The sequence below is a fragment of the Electrona antarctica genome (genome assembly GCF_951216825.1).
Source record: "Electrona antarctica genome assembly, contig: scaffold_25, whole genome shotgun sequence".
In the NCBI taxonomy this organism is placed as follows: Eukaryota; Metazoa; Chordata; class Actinopteri; order Myctophiformes; family Myctophidae; genus Electrona; species Electrona antarctica.
The window spans coordinates 669,851-687,275 of record NW_027637034.1 but is presented as its reverse complement, the minus strand read 5'-3'; the positions used below and the strand labels follow the sequence as shown (position 1 = coordinate 687,275).

Here is a 17,425-nt window from a genome sequence, read left to right as displayed (position 1 = left end):
AGTAGCTTCACGTTTTTCTTTATTGGTAAATCTTGTGTTCAGGTACATAAGAGTAAAACGGATTGTCGTCACCAATTGCGCGTGTGCGTGTGTGCGTGTGCGTGCGTGCGTGCGTGTACATTAAGCTAGCTGAACTGAACTACATTTACCAGTAGTTATACTAGCCCTAGAATGTCTGTGAACATACATAAATTACATATATTCCTGTATAAACAGCCAAAGATCGGATGCCTCCGCTCCCAGTGAGCAAGGAGACATGGGTGGCATAAATGTGCTCTGCGCTCCGTTTGTACTCACCCAATAAATAATTCCAAAGACGTGGAGTGAGATATTGTCCTCTAGTTTCACATCCATGTAAAAGTTCAGGCAGAAACGCTTGTTTATTCAAATATCTGATCTTTTCAAACATCTCTCATATATTTTCCCGGGCTGCACACGGACGACATTTTCTCAGGGCGAGGGGTCCGTAATGACAGCTGGACTTCCATGTATGACAGTCACTCGCAGGGCAGGGTTTTCTGCTGCAGCCTAGGCTCCAGAGTCACAGGCACGGTGCGCACAGTGCCTTTTAAATTCATTCTCTGCAGCTGCAAGAAATTTATATCAAACCAAAAGAGCGCGTTTAATAAGGGCTTATTACATTCTAAAAGACAAGTGTAGGTTACATTAATGATGATAAAAAAAACTTCGGCCACATCAGTGAAATAATGTCTGATGTCGGGTATCGGTGCCAAAAATTACGGATACATCGGTGAGACCGATGTCAGGCTCTACTCTGCTCTTGCTCTGCCAGGCGTTGTTAAGAGATTCAAGACACTTATTTTTTAAACGATGGTTATCCTGACAAAACAAATAGGAGAATAAATGTCATCTTTGAGTTGACAAAAGCACTTTGAGTTCCTCTGCTGATGCTACCTTCTCTCTCCTCCTTCTGTCTGTGTGTAAAGAGGTTTCATCTGAATATGAGGAGAGGAGATCCAGTCTGGTCCAGGAGGAACAACAACATCCACAGATTAAAGAGGAACAGGAAGAGGAGACTGGTGAGTCAACTTTGACATTAGTACGTAGGAAGATGTGGTGCAATACTCTCTCAGGTAAAACACAATGATGTTTTTATTAGTATTATTCTAACAAGACTAAAGGGTTATCCAGCAACTGTAACGATAAAAAATATAGTTTGGTAACTCATGGTCCCCTAAAAGACAGACAGACACACAGCATGTTGTTTCCGCTTGTGCCGCTACATAAGTATAGCACAACAAGTTTGAACCCATAATCATGTTTAGCTATTAAGATATTTGGCATAAATGGTGAGAGTCACATAAATGGTCAGTCACAGGCACGGCACACGCAGTGGCTTTTAAAAAATCACACCCGTGTGAACTGAGTGGTGCAAGGTCTTATATAGACTGATCAGCTGTGGTCTGACGTAATGCCTGACGTAATGAAATCACACCCGTGTGAACTTAGTGACCATAACAACCATGCTCATTTTTGAGTGGTGTAAACCACTCCTACAACTGGCTTTGTTAGTTGAGTGGTGTAAACCACTCCTACAACTGGCTTTGTTAGTTTACGTGTCTGTTCATACCAAAAAATGAGCATGGTTGCTATGGTCACCCAGTTCACCCGGGTGTGATTTCAGCTTTGTTAGTTTACGTGTCTGTTCGTACCAAAAAATGAGCATGGTGCATTGTGATTGGCCGGAATGAGACATTACGTCAGTGACCACAGCTGATCAGGCTATATAAGACCTTACACCACTCAGTTCACACGGGGGTGATTTTTTTGGTACTAACAAACACGTGGACACGTAAACTAACAAAGCCAGTTGTTGGAGTGGTTTGCACCACTCAAAAACAGTTTGCAGAATTACAGTACTACATTTCAAGCACAACTCAATACAAAAACTGTTAACTATGAGTGGACGACCCAATAAAAGCATTACACTTGTTTACCAGAGGGTCCATCTTGTTCAATTCATCAAAACATTTAGAGATGTACAAATATACACTTCTATTTTTCCAAAGAACACAACAGGAATTCATCATAAAGGAGGTAAAAAGGGAAATATACAGTGAGGGGGGAAAGGGGTGGTTGGGGGTAGATTACATTAATGATGATTCAAAAAATGTTTTGGCCACATCGGTGAAATAATGTCCGATGTCGGGCATCGGCGCCAACAATGACGGATACATCGTTGAGACCGATGTCGGGCTCTACTCAACACCTTGCTCTGTGAGGCATTGTGAAGAGACTCGAGACACTCTTTTTTTAAACGATCCTGACAAAATGAATAGGAGAATAATCTTTGAGTTGACAAAAGCACTTTGAGTTGCTCTGCTCATGCTACCGTCTCTCCCCTCCTCCTGTCTGTGTGTAAAGAGGTTTCATCTGAATATGAGGAGAGGAGAGGAGGTCTGGTCCTGGAGGAACCACACCCTCCACAGATTAAAGAGGAACAACAGGAGAAGAGATCCAGTCTGGTCCTGGAGGAACCACAACCTCCACAGATTAAAGATGAACAGGAAGAGGAGACTGGTGAGTCAACTTTGACATTACTACGTAGGAAGATGTGGTGCAATATACTCTATCAGGTAAAACACAATGATGTTTTTATTAGTATTATTCTAACAAGACTAAAGGGTTATTCAGAAACTGTAAGGATAAAAATATAGTTTGGTAACTCATGGTCCCCTAAAAGACACAGACACACAGCATGTTTCCGCTTGTGCCACTACATAAGTATAGAACAACAAGTTTGTACCCATAATCATGTTTAGCTATTAAGATATTTGTGCGTGAGACTTTTAAGATTTTAAGCACGAGACATGGTACTGGTCCACTCAAAGGGTTAAGTGATCTGTCCAGGAAGGTTCTAATCATCAATCAGCACCAGACAGTGGATTCTTGAGCCACAATGGTTCTGCAGGCTCCACCTGGGCAACGGTGGTGCTGCAGGCTCCACCTGGGCAACGGTGGTGCTGCAGACTCCGCTTGCAGCTTGAATGGCCCTCCTAAAGGCCTCACCGTGGGTGTGTTGGGCTTCCTTCTCACGGAAGACACAGGCTGGGGCGCCAACCCATACTGCTCCCGGGTGCCGTCTACATTCTGGCTTTCACCCGTCTCTCCGGTGGTCACCAGACTACTCCTGGTTGTTCAGTTGTTCAGTAAACCCTTATTGAATGATAAGTACAAGTTGTTTTTACTGGTGATTTCCACAGAGCACCACAGGGAGAGGTCTACCGTATCTAGAGAGATGGCCTCCAAAAGACATTCAACGTTGTCAGAGGAACAGCCAGAGGTGGACCAGAGACGTGGACTGTTTGATGCGAAGATGCAACCTGTAGTAAAGTTGTACCGTATAGGTATGTGCTTTTTTGTTTACTTACTTACATAAAGGGATATTTCACTTTCAAAATAATTGTGGGTAATGTTATCGTCTACTATATTTATTTATATCAGACAAGTCCATTGTAACTTCAAACTCCATTTTAACCATCGTAGATAAATAGAAAACACCCATCCCAGGTTCTAGTGAATGATATTGTCCTTCCTTAGAGCAGGGGTTCTCAACCTGCGGGCCGGGACCCCTCGGGGGGTCGCCAAATTCTTTTGGGGGGTCCCCAAAATAATCTTTTTTTTGCAACTGATTGGCTGGAAAATGGAAATGAAGAGTTTACATGGTACACATAGTGCATGCATACACCTTGTTACAAAGTCAAAGAGACATGACAGGCACGCTCCCAAGGCGCGTGCATGAGCGCGCCCCGCAGGCAGGTAGCGGAAGCGCGCCCACCTTTCAATTAGTAGTCTAACAGAGTGACGCCAAGAGACTGTGTTTTCTCCCGTCAGAGTTTTTCTGCTCACAAACTCACCACGGACATTCCTGTTCATACTCCTTTATTTCCTTTACCTGTGTGCGTCTTTGAACAGTGGTGAGTTGTGCTACATGTTTCTGTGATGTTGGACTTTATTCTCGAGCGTTACTTTTCTTACTGTCACATCATATGACCCGGTCAGTGTGCTCATGCGCTGATTTGCGATATGGACATGACGCTATTTAGGCAACATTATTTCCTGACATTGTACCTGCCTGGATTGTTCCACAGCATTACCTGGGTTGTGTATTGTTTTACAGTTTGGAATGTATGTTACTGTCTATATATATTCCCCTCTTTACATTTGCGGGTGCTCTGCATCCGCATGTTAATCATTGCCAATAATTGCCAATAATTGCCGACAGCTGCTACAGTGGCCACGTCGCGGTCGCTCTAGTTTAGTAACCTGAACGTAACTAAAGTTCATGTAGTATCGTCAGTGGCTTGGAAATGTAACCCATGTGTATTGAACATTATTAGTAACTGCTGTATGTTTAGTATGTTATGAGGGTAACCACAGTGCTGAATATGTATATTTTGGTTGATTGTGTTTTACCTGATTATTTCTGTGTTAAATACTTAACATTATGTTTAGTACAGTATACAGAGCTGACATATGTTTCTCTGGGTTTATTCACAGAAACCACACACACACACACACACACCTACACACACACATACCCACTCACGCAAAACCTGTGCATCTGTATGCTGTCCATGCTACCAACTTAAACCCCAGTAAACCGGTTGGACTCTATATCTTGCCTCATCATTCAGTGTTCTGACCGACACTCCAGAGCGAGTACAAACTGTTTCCCCAGCACCTATCCTTTCCCCTATACCTTTATTTCATTGTGGTCCTTCGAGCTGGATAGCTGTGCTCACCCTGGGTTATAATGGAGTCTACCGGTCCTGAGACTGATGTCCCCGAACAGTCTGTCCGACCTAAACGTCAGACTCAGCCCCCAGGACACCTCGCAGGCTACGTTCTGAGACGTGTCAGACGTAAATCTGCACCCAACTTACATCACGTAGCACAGCATACAGATAAGCCAGTAGAAGAAGGAGTAGGAGAGGAGCCCTTAATGGACAGGACGACGAACAACCTACTGAATTTATTCAACATGGCAGCAGCTAGACTGGGACCACCCTCAGCTGCATCCAGCGTTCATGATGATGACCGTGACACCCTTGAGCAAGAGGACCAACTCGGCTCCAGGTCGAGCAGGCAGTTTGATAACCGACCACCAATCCCGGTGGAAGAACGGGTCAGTTTGCAGCCAAATCCGCAAGCAGCCTCTATGGAGAGGTGGCCCTATGCTCTATCGGCTCAAGCAACGGCCTATGCACCTGTGATCAGCCGACCCCCTATGTCGACCCAGCAGGAGCCCAGCGCTGAACGTGCAAGACATGTACCTGCCGATAGAGGCTACAATCCTGCCTCCTACGGGAGAGCACAGCAGGATCGTAGCACCGAACAGGGAAGGCAGGAGCCTGCAGACAGAAGCTATAATCCTGTCTCCCATGGGGGAGGACGTCGGGAACCAGAGGGACCTGAAGATGCCATGATGAAGCAACTTGAGAGGATGATGCATGAGCTGCAGACAATGAAGAGCTACATGACATCCCCCTCTACACATTCCTCATACCATGATCAGCAACAGCCACCTCAGAGCTATCCGGTTCAGGCTAACCTTGCTGCCGCGGGAACCTATCAGTACGGTTCTTATCCTGCACTGCAGCTGCCTGACCACCAAGGCTGGTCAGCCTATCCGCCGCCACCTAGAGCGACGGCTTCATATCCCTGGCATAATTCACGTCATCAGCCTCCTATGTATCCTCAGACAACGCATGCTCATTCAAGGCCTCCCACTCAGGCTTATGCCTCCATGAGTACCCCTGCTCAAGCCCATACACCTCGAGGCCATTCCCAGCTATGGCCGTCAGCGGATCATGAGAGGAGCTACCGTGGACCAAGGCCAAGCATACCGTGTTTCGTCCATCGGGACCCTGGAGAATTTGCCCGACTCAAGATCGCCTTGGAGAATCTCCTGCCACCCGACGGTACCGAGCTCTTCAAGTATCAAATCCTTGTGGACCACCTGAAGCTGGAGGATGCATGCCTTATTGCCGACTCTTACCTGAATTCAGCGACTCCATGCACTGATACCATGTGGGCGTTAAATGAGAAATACGGGCAACCTCATATGCTGGCCTTGAAGATGATATCCCAGGTGATGGATTCCCCTGACATAAGGTGGGGAGACACCGCAGCTTTCGAGAAGTTCGCTCTGCAGATCCTTGCCCTGGTGGGCATACTGCAGACCCTCGGCCCCGAGGGGGATATCGAACTAAGCTGCGGGTCACATGTGGCCAGGCTTCTGGGAAAACTACCTACTGAGCTGCGTGCAGCCTTCCGCAGACAGATGTTTCACAAACCCGGGAACATCTACACCCTCCTTGAGTTCTCCCAGTGGCTCCAGTATGAAGCCTGGTGCCAAGGCAATGAGGAGCAGCCTAATGACAAGGAGAAGCCTGTCTCCCACAAGCAGGCACAACGGAGGGAGCCTTTCATCCATCCTAGGACAGCGACCATCCTCCACGGCGCTGAGACCCCCTCGAAAGCCAATCCTGCTCCATCTGCCAAACCCTTTACTGGAGAGAAAGGCCAGAAGAACAAGCCCAAACCGTTCTGCCCTTACTGCGACAGTACAGATCACTTCCTCAGTCAATGCGATACCTTTAAGTCCTTCACAATGGAGCAGATCGCCAAATGGCTGAAGGATAACAAGCGATGCCCTAAATGTGGTCGAGCACACTCTCCCGAGCAGTGCAACCTGAAGAAGCCGTGTCACATCTGTCAGGAGAAGCACCTTCAGATTCTGCACAACGTGAATGCGAAGGACAACCCGGTCAGAGCCGCCCAGACGTCCTTGTATCTGGGCAGGCCAGCCGACTGCAGCCGTGTCTTCCTGAAGGTCATCAGGGTCCAGCTACACTCTGAGAATCGCACCTTAGACACGTATGCAGTCCTTGATGACGGCTCCGAACGCACTGTGCTTTTATCTACTGCCGCTGCCAAACTGGGTCTTTGGGGCACCCCTGAAGATTTGCCTTTGAGAACGGTCCGGCAGGACATCGAGATTATCCATGGAGCCAACGTCTCCTTCAAGATCTCTCCAGTTACTCACCCTCAACAGCTATACCACATTGTGGGTGCCTTTACCTCCGAGAACCTGAGCCTTGCGGACCATTCCTATCCCGTGTCTGCCCTACAAAGGAAGTACAAGCACCTGAGGGGTTTGCCCCTAGAGTCCTTTGACGGAGTCAGCCCTCTACTGCTCATTGGCAGCGATCAGACCCACCTAATCACACCAATTGAGCCAGTGCGCAGCGGACCACCAGGGGGACCTGCAGCCATCAAGACCAACCTCGGATGGACCCTGCAGGGCCCAGCCAGGGGCCTGCCACAGTACTGCCCGTCACAGAACTGCCTCTTGACTTCCACCAACCCTGCTACAACAGAACTTCTCCGTAATGTCGAGCGACTCTGGCAAGTTGATACGCTACCTTTCCGTAATGAGAAGTTGGTGACACGGTCAAAGGAAGACCACGAGGCCATCGCTCTCCTGGAGAACAAAACGGTACGTGTCAACGTTGATGGTATCTACCGTTAAGCCACACCCATGCTCAGGAGGAAGACTGCGCCCCACTTCCAAGCCTCTCCAGAATGCCTCCTGACATCTATGAGTGGCAAGTGCTACCCTTCGGCACAACCTGCTCACCCTGCTGTGCCACCTTTGCCCTCCAGCGGCATGTTACTGACAACAGCAGCCCAGGTGAAGACGTCAGATTCTCCATTGAAAGATGCTTCTACGTCGACAACTGCCTGCAGAGCTTGCCCTCAGCAGAGGACGCCAGACAGTTGGTGGAAAAGCTATGAGCTCTCCTTTCCTCCGGAGGTTTTGAGATCAGACAGTGGACCAGCAACGTTCCCTCCGTGGTCAGTCACCTGCCCCAGGCAGCGCTCTCTAGCAACACAGAACTCTGGCTCTCCCAAGACCGTGTGGACATACAAGAGACCACCCTTGGGCATTGCCCTTCTGATGCCCTCGGCTACAAGCAGCGGACAGTGGACCACGGTCCACCTACCATGCGTAATGTATACCGTGTGCTGGCCAGTCAGTCAGTACGACCCGTTGGGACTCCTCCTTCCCTTCACCACGAGGGCCAAAGTCATTGTTCAGCGCCTTTGGGACAAGCCGAGAGAATGGGACGACCCGCTGCTTCCTGAGGAGCTCTTGGCAGCATGGAACGCCTGGGTAACCGAACTCTCTTCCCTGCCCAAGATAAGCCTGCCTCGCGGCTATGTTCCTGCCCAAATGGATCATCCAGATGTAACCCATGATGTCCACGTCTTTTGTGATGCCTCCGAGCAGGCCTATGGCTCGGTGGCTTACCTATGCACTGAAGACCGTGATGGCAACATCAACCTGGCATTCCTGATGGCCAGGTCAAGGGTTGCACCATGGAAGCAACATTCCATTCCTAGGCTGGAACTCTGTGCCGCTCTCACTGGGGCCCAGCTAGCCAAGTTGCTGAAGATTGAGCTCACTCTGCCTATCCGAGAGACCGTACTCTGGAGTGACTCATCAACAGTGCTCACCTGGCTGCAGTCCGACTCCTGTCGGTTTAAGGTCTTTGTGGGGACCAGGATAGCCGAGATGCAGGAACTCACAGGCTCTGAACCCTGGAGATACATCAACTCAGCTGCCAACCCTGCTGATGACCTAACCAGAGGCAAACCCTTGCTGGACCTGGCTGGACCCAATCGTTGGAGTGATGGACCTCCCTTCCTGTTGCAGCCACCAACCGAGTGGCCCAAGTCTCCAGTGAGTGAGTCAGTCAAGGATACCTCAGAGCTTCGCCGATCCATGTTCTGTGGGTTTACCGCCATCCGTCCAGACCCAGCTGTGCCGGATCCAGAAAAGTATGACACATGGAAAGATTTGGTCAACGCCACGGCAGAGCAGCTTCACGGGGCGGCTGGCCAAGGAGCATCACCTTCCGCAGCCATGTACCAACAGGCCGAAAGTCTCATCCTACAACGAGCTCAGATCGACCGCTTCCCTGATGACTACGCTCTACTGCGGGCAGGCAAGACTGTGCCTACTACCAGTCGTCTTATCACCTTGTCCCCTGAGTTCGACACCGCCACTGGACTTATCAGAGTCGGAGGCAGGCTGCGCCGTGCAGAAGAGCTTGATCCTTCAGCAGCACATCCTGTCGTCCTGGATCCGCATCACAGAATTGCTATGCTGCTGATCAGAGACTTTGACTGCCGACTACGCCATCCAGGGCCTGAGCGAGTCTTCGCTGAGCTCAGGCGCTCCCTTTGGATTCTACGCGGACGCGAAGCCATCAGGAAGCAACAACACTCCTGCCCGGAGTGCCAAAGATGGAGAGCTAAGCCTTCAGCTCCATTCATGGCTGACTTGCCACCTGCCCGACTCCGCCTGTTCAAGCCGCCTTTCCATTCCACCGGCATGGACTGTTTCGGGCCCTTCCAGGTAAAAATAGGACGCCGGACGGAGAAGAGGTGGGGTCTCATTTTCAAATGTCTCACAACACGAGCCGTGCATCTGGAACTCCTGACCTCCATCGACTCCGATGCCTTCCTCATGGCTCTCCGAAGGTTCACTGCTCGCCGTGGAGCTCCGGCTGAGCTCTATTCAGACCAGGGCACCAACTTCCGTGGGGCCGAGAAGGAGTTGGCTACGGCCTTTGCGGATATGCACCCTGACTTGAAGAAGATCCTTGCCAGGAACCACAGGATTGAGTTCCATTTCAATCCACCAGCTTCCCCACACTTTGGAGGAGTGTGGGAACGTGAGATTCGCTCCGTTAAGTCCACTCTCAGAGCCACGATCGGAGCGCAGACTGTCACAGAGGAGGTCCTCCGGACCGTCTTGATAGAGGTGGAAGGGATCCTGAATTCGAAGCCTTTAGGTTACGTCTCCTCGGACATCTCTGACCTCGACCCTATCACCCCGAATCACCTTCTCATGGGGCGGCCTAGCAGTTCCCTACCTCCAGTGGTCTACCCGCAATCGGAGCTCCTGAGCCGAAAGCGCTGGAGGCAGAGCCAAATCCTGTCTAGGTTTGTCAGGTACTACCTGCCAAACCTGCAACCACGGCAGAAGTGGCAGAAGTCAACGGATAACCTCGCAGTGGACACCGTCGTTATGATGGCAGACCCTCAACTGCCTCGTGCACTCTGGTCCATCGGCCGTGTCACCAAAGTGAACCCCGGCGCAGATGGAAGAGTCAGATCAGCGGAAGTGAAGATCGGAGATCGTGTCTACACGCGCCCTGTTGTCCGACTCATCGTTCTCCCTGAACTACCTGACGACAGCCCCTCGCCTGGCGATTCATCCCTGCCCACTCCTTAGGGAGCACAATTGCTACTCAATGAGACATGACAGGCACGCTCCCAAGGCGCATGCATGAGCGTGCCCCGCAGGCAGGTAGCGGAAGTGCGCCCACCTTTCAATTAGTAGTCTAACAGAGTGACGCCAAGAGACTGTGTTTTCTCCCGTCAGAGTTTTTCTGCTCACAAACTCACCACGGACATTCCTGTTCATACTCCTTTATTTCCTTTACCTGTGTGCGTCTTTGAACAGTGGTGAGTTGTGCTACATGTTTCTGTGATGTTGGACTTTATTCTCGAGCGTTACTTTTCCTACTGTCACTTATCATATGACCCGGTCAGTGTGCTCATGCGCTGATTTGCGATATGGACATGACGCTATTTAGGCAACATTATTTCCTGACATTGTACCTGCCTGGATTGTTCCACAGCATTACCTGGGTTGTGTATTGTTTTACAGTTTAGAGTTTGGAATGTATGTTACTGTCTATATATATTCCCCTCTTTACATTTGCGGGTGCTCTGCATCCGCATGTTAATCATTGCCAATAATTGCCAATAATTGCCGACAGCTGCTACAGTGGCCGCGTCGCGGTCGCTCTAGTTTAGTAACCTGAACGTAACTAAAGTTCATGTAGTATCGTCAGTGGCTTGGAAATGTAACCCATGTGTATTGAACATTATTAGTAACTGTATGTTTAGTATGTTATGAGGGTAACCACAGTGCTGAATATGTATATTTTGGTTGATTGTGTTTTACCTGATTATTTCTGTGTTAAATGCTTAACATTATGTTTAGTACAGTATACAGAGCTGACATATGTTTCTCTGGGTTTATTCACAGAAACCACACACACACACACCTACACACACACCTACACACACACATACCCACTCACGCAAAACCTGTGCATCTGTATGCTGTCCATGCTACCAACTTAAACCCCAGTAAACCGGTTGGACTCTATATCTGGCCTCATCATTCAGTGTTCTGACCGACACTCCAGAGCGAGTACAAACTGTTTCCCCAGCACCTATCCTTTCCCCTATACCTTTATTTCACACCTCCCTAATGATTATATCTGGTTTCAGTATTTATTTATGGTGTATTGTCTCTATTATTAATGTTATTGTAGCAGTCAATTTATATTGGGGGTCGGGAGGGGGCGGGGCGGGGGTCCCGAGACATTGCCAAAGCATTTCCGGGGGTCCCCGGCCAAAACCGTTGAGTACCCCTGCCTTAGAGGGGGACAGCCATAGCTGAATGGGTAGAGAGCCTGTCTAGGAAACAGAATGTACCACAGTGATGTTGTTAGGTCTGCAGTGGGTCCCAGGACCCACGGGTGGGAGTCCTAGTAAAAATTGTATTTTTTTTTGTTTTGTTTTTATCTCAAGATTGAGACCTGGAGTCACCACTACACACTATATGTATGACACACTCAAAAATCATTGTATTATTGGAACATGTTTGTTGAAACTTCCAACAACCAGTTTGAGTCATTTGTTTCAGTTGTCTTTTCTTTTTTTCTTGTAGTGTCATTTTGTCATAACCTTCTGTTGAACACGTATTACTTATTTGTAACTATTTAAATGCAACATTATAATCAATACAAACAAAAGATGTCTTCTAAAATCTTTACTTGGACAAGTAAGTAAATGTTCTTGTCCAAATGAGAAGTGGCTCAAAAATATAATGTCAAGCCCTGAAAACTGTCTTTGATTAGAAATGGAGAAGATGATGTTCCTCCAACAATGCAAACATTAAATGTTTTTCTCTCTTTGTGTCTTTTTTCTAGCCGCCCCGCACCTCCCTGTGTGTAAAGAGGAGGTTTTCACTGAACAACCGGAGAGGAGCTCCAGTCTGGTCCAGGAGGAACCACAACCACCACAGAATAAAGAGGAACAAGAGGAGCTACTTCAAAGAACAATGGAGGCTTATGGGTCAACGTTGACATTACTAGCAGTGAAAAGTGAAGATGATCATGATTATGAAAACAGAGAGACAGAGCCTGTAGCCGGCACCTCAACCGAACACATGAAAACACAAGCTGATGTAGAGGACTGTGGAACATCTAAACCAACTAGTGACAACCAGCTCCTCTCTTCACACTGTTCTGTATCTGACACTGAAGACAGTGATGAGTGGCAGGAGCCCAGTGAAGGTCAGTCAACTTTAAACACACTGAAGTCACACAAGACACAACATGTGGAAGGACAAAGATTGTCTTTGAGCAGCAAGCTGTCCAAGGATTTAAAATCATCAAAACATATTCACTCCATGAGGAGCCACACAGGGAAGAAACGCTTTAGTTGTACAGACTGTGGCAAATGTTTTAATCGTAAGGCAAATCTGACTAAGCACTCAAGGATTCATACAGGGGAAAAGCCCTTCACTTGTACAGTTTGTGGTAAAGGCTTTATTCAGAGTGGTGATCTGAAAAAACACATGAGGACTCATACAGGTGAAAAGCCCTTTGCTTGTAACGTGTGTGGTAAAGGCTTTGCTCTGGGTGTTAATCTAAAAACACACATGAGGACTCATACAGGGGAAAAACCATTTACTTGTAAAGTGTGTGAAAAAGGCTTTGCTATGAGTGGTAATCTAAAAACACACATGATGACTCATACAGGGGAAAAGCCCTCTACTTGTAACGTGTGTGGTAAAGGCTGTCTTCACATCGGTAATCTAAAATTACACATGAGGACTCATACAGGGGAAAAGCCCTTTACTTGTAACGTGTGTGGTAAAGGCTTTGCTCAGGGTGGTGATCTAAAAACACACATGAGGACTCATACAGGAGAAAAACCCTTTACTTGTAACGTGTGTGGTAAAGGCCTTTCTCAAAGTGTTACTCTAAAATTACACATGAGGACTCATACAGGGGAAAAGCCCTTTACTTGTAACGTGTGTGGTAAAGGCTTTGCTCAGGGTGGTGATCTAAAAACACACATGAGGACTCATACAGGAGAAAAACCCTTTACTTGTAAAGTGTGTGGTAAAGGCTTTTCTCAAAGTGTTACTCTAAAATTACACATGAGGACTCATACAGGTGAAAAGCCCTTTACTTGTAACGTGTGTGGTAAAGCCTTTGCTATGAGTGGTGATCTAAAAACACACATGAGGACTCATACAGGGGAAAAGCCCTTTACTTGTAACGTGTGTGGTAAAGGCTTTGCTAGGAGTTGTCATCTAAAAAGACACATGAGGACTCATACAGGTGAAAAGCCCTTTACTTGTAACGTGTGTGGTAAAGCCTTTGCTATGAGTGGTCATCTAAAAACACACATGAGGACTCATACAGGGGAAAAGCCCTTTACTTGTAACGTGTGTGGTAAAGGCTTTGCTACGAGTGGTCATCTAAAAAGACACATGAGGACTCATACAGGGGAAAAGCCCTTTACTTGTAACGTGTGTGGTAAAGCCTTTATTCAGAGTGTTCATCTAAAAAGACACATGAGGACTCATGAAAGGGGAAAGCCCATAGACACATGAGGACTCATACAGGGAGGAAACCCTTTAGTTGCAGTTGGTGCCAAATGCTTGGGTCAAAATGCACATCTGAGGATAATGAGGAGGAATCATACAGGGAAGAAGTGGTTAGTTGTAATAGTAATAAATGCACATTTTCCCCATGAACCCATTTGAGTTGACAGACAATTGAATGATTATTCATTCTATTCCAGGATGACAATGACAGATAGATACTAAAGCAGTGGAATCACATAATCTGACAATAGAGCGTCACAGCCCCGCCCCTTTCAGAACGAAGAGGGCACCATAAGAATTTCCCATTAATTTCCCCATAGACATTTCATAAAGTATTTATTTAAAGACCTTTTAAGCCTTGGAAAAAGCCAACTCGGATGGTGACGAATCATGAACAACAAATGTTGGGCCGGACAAATAATTCGATATTCACCGATATGTGCAATGCGATGCCCGATATCAACATGAGTGATTAAAGACATCACAATTTAGTTTCTTCTGTATCTTTTTGTATGTTTATATTAGTAGATTATTTCACTATGGTAACACTGTTTAATTATACCGTTGGATGTTTCAGACGTTATACCTTTATACGTTTGGAAACTCAAAACAGAACACAATAGAGGGTATGCGTGTGACATCATCATCAAACCAGGAAGTTATGCAGCAACGCCTACTGAGTGGCAAAAAACTACTTTCTGGCCTTGACAGCCCATACATCCACACAGAAAAGTCTTATCTGATTGCATTAAACAATGTTAAACTCACTTTGCCTGTTGCTTTGCCACTCAATTTGCCACTCGATGTGCCATTCACTTTAAGAATGTGCATACTCTCTATAGCAAAATAAAGTTTGGCATTGGCAGAGATCTGTCACATTTGTCATGGGTGTATCCCACACATGACATCATTGTCAGCTTGTAGATTCATAAACCAAGTGTGATGCTATGTTAACACATTTTGCTGCACATTGTGAGCTTGTAGATTTGTTTCTTCAGTATTTTCTTTCTTTCTTTCTCTTTTTTTTGCAGGATTTGGAAAGCGAAAGTGCTTTTATGTGTCTGTGTTTTATAAATATTGAACCAATGGTAAATGTACAAGAGCTTGTGACTAAATATTAACTATTTTGGGTCCATTGGAATGAAGGTTCTTTCATATTCTGCACACTGCCTACAACTGCTAGTTTTTCTAATTTTTATTTTATTTTGTTCTTTAACCTGTACTATACTCAAGGTATTTTAATTAACTTATTTTAATTCCATCCATTATTATTATTATTATTATTATTATTAGGGATCCACTGGTTAATAAAGTAGCAATCTGTAGAATATCCTTTTTCTCACGTATAATGAGAAAGAAGTTAATTTATTTAATTTCAACCTCAAGACTAAAGGCTAATACAACTTGGCAAGAATATTATAAAAGCCATTTTTGAGTGGTGCAACCACTCCTATAGACAGCTATGTGTGTGACTTGGGTCTGTCCCGGTGTCCCTGTATCCCTGTCGGAGCACGGAAATAGCATTATAGCGTTTGTTCACCACCAAGTGTCACTGTTGCACAGCCTAACACACAGACACACACCAGGCCAGGGAGGAGGGCTTGTACAGTACAGTACCGTACAGTACAGCACCACTCACTTCAGACGGACTGATTTTTATTGAACAATTGCTCGCTCACTTACCTTTGCAGATGTAGTGTTTCTCATGCAGCAGGGATTGAACCCCGGTCTCCCACTCGCCAGACCGACACACAACCTGTCGTGCCAACAGGGCTGAGCCTGATTGGCACTGAGGGCTGTTGTGGGCCAGGTCTTGACTGGGTGCTACACAGAGGTAAGAAATATATCGGATTTCATCAGAGCTTATGAATCTGTCTATTTGATTAATATCATATCACTGTCTTATGTCCGAATGACTGGGGAAATGGATCAAATCTGGACACACGACACAGCTATAATTTCTTTGTCAGATGGTAAGTCCACTGATGCGTTCTTGTGATGATATGTTGTCATGAAATATTAAATGATTCACGGGACATTTGGAGTTACCGAGGCATGCATGTCTGGCGTTCATGTTGTGATCAATATACAGTAGCCTACAGTATAGCCCCACAGCCGATCAGCCTGAATTTTAAGCCATGCTCTGCAAGCCAGCTCTCTTCCAAAGGTGAGATATGAGCAGGCTGCCTCGTTGGGAACAGATGCACGACCATTTTGTTGTGGTATTTATATATATATATATATATATATATTTTTTTTTTTAAGTCACACATTCAACAAGCTTTGAACTGAGCAGATTGGCCAAAACGTCTTTAAAATGGCCACATTTTGCATTTATTTCACCATAGTAAATGCTACTTTCATGGACTGGAGAGGGCAGTTTTTTTACAGACGGGTAAAGGGGCAGGGGCTGAAGCCTATGCACGTGCCTGCCTTTTCTTAACGGTCACCAGTGGACCTAGAATACAGTACGACATGAAGTGACCACATTTATACTCCTGTTCACTGTGAGAAGTGTTTTGGGGGTCTTCTCCTGGCTGGCAGGCCGGAGGGTTGACATTAAAGATGTGGATTGATCCATCATGACATGCTGTCGTCTCACTCTTTCTACCAACACCTCTTAGTGCAGCGACACATTCCCATGATGACAGTCTGTTAAGATGTGATCTTTATTGTCTGTATATATGTAAACGATAAACCCTTATTCTGAAGTGCCACACCGGAAGTACCGGATATGCCTGTTACCCAATGTGTATATAATGACGCTGCTAATAAAGATGCTCGAGTTATTATGGTCACTAGCTGAATGTAAGTGCTGAGTCCTCATTCTTTTCCTCCGTTATGTTTGTTTATTCCGACTAGCTCCAGGCTATCTAGACTCTTCCTTATCGCTGTAATGGCAGCTCTGCTAACACAGTCTATACAGAGTATCTGGTATTTTTGTAACCTCCAAAAGAAAAACTAAAAACAAGAAAAAATTATATTATGAGACCATCACTGCGTCAAATGTAATTAAAAAATATGACATTTTACAGAAAATATACAATATTCAAAATGTGCCAAATCGTCACCTATCTAAGAAAGGATTAGAAATTAATTTTCACAAGTTATTAAGGGGCCAAGCTAAATGGACTATGGTCCCATATTGTAGTTGTCTGTTTTTAAGGGGCTGCGCTCGAAGTGCCTGGCCCCTTAAAAAAAGAATGCATTTCTGGCTTAACCGTGCAGTCGGTGTTCGTGAAACTTGGCAATATGGTAGAGGGGTATGCAAAACGGTGAGAACGCAAAGCCCACGGCCATTGGCCAAAGGGTGGCGCTATAGCAATCAATCAAAAATGCAAAATTTGATATATAGGTATAGCTCCGTTTGACCGTCAACAATAAAACTTGGATAGACATATGCGTCTCCTCGTGTCGAACAACTTTCGTGTTCTGACTTTTGACCTGACCCTGGCTAATGCTGCATTCACATGGAATCAGTCAAGCAGTAGATGGCAAACCGTAAGTAATTTTAGTGGACGGGAGCAGGACGGTAAACGGAACAGGACGGCCTGGCAGCCAGATCCGGTGACGGTAGCGGCAGACGGCATCAATGTTAAAATATTTAATCTTTTTACCGTGCCGTCC

The 17,425-nt window shown here is 46.4% G+C and overlaps 1 protein-coding gene across 1 annotated transcript; it reads left to right on the top strand.

The window, feature by feature from the left end:
- Positions 1 to 714: 714 nt before the first annotated feature.
- LOC306919375 (uncharacterized protein) lies at positions 715 to 15,591 on the top strand (the record flags this gene model as incomplete). Its single annotated transcript, XM_079532165.1, has 6 exons — positions 715 to 751; positions 948 to 1,040; positions 2,386 to 2,541; positions 3,225 to 3,368; positions 12,108 to 12,498; positions 15,570 to 15,591. 6 exons carry the CDS (start codon positions 715 to 717, stop codon positions 15,589 to 15,591), a joined length of 843 nt encoding a protein of 280 aa, XP_079388291.1.
- Positions 15,592 to 17,425: the final 1,834 nt, after the last annotated feature.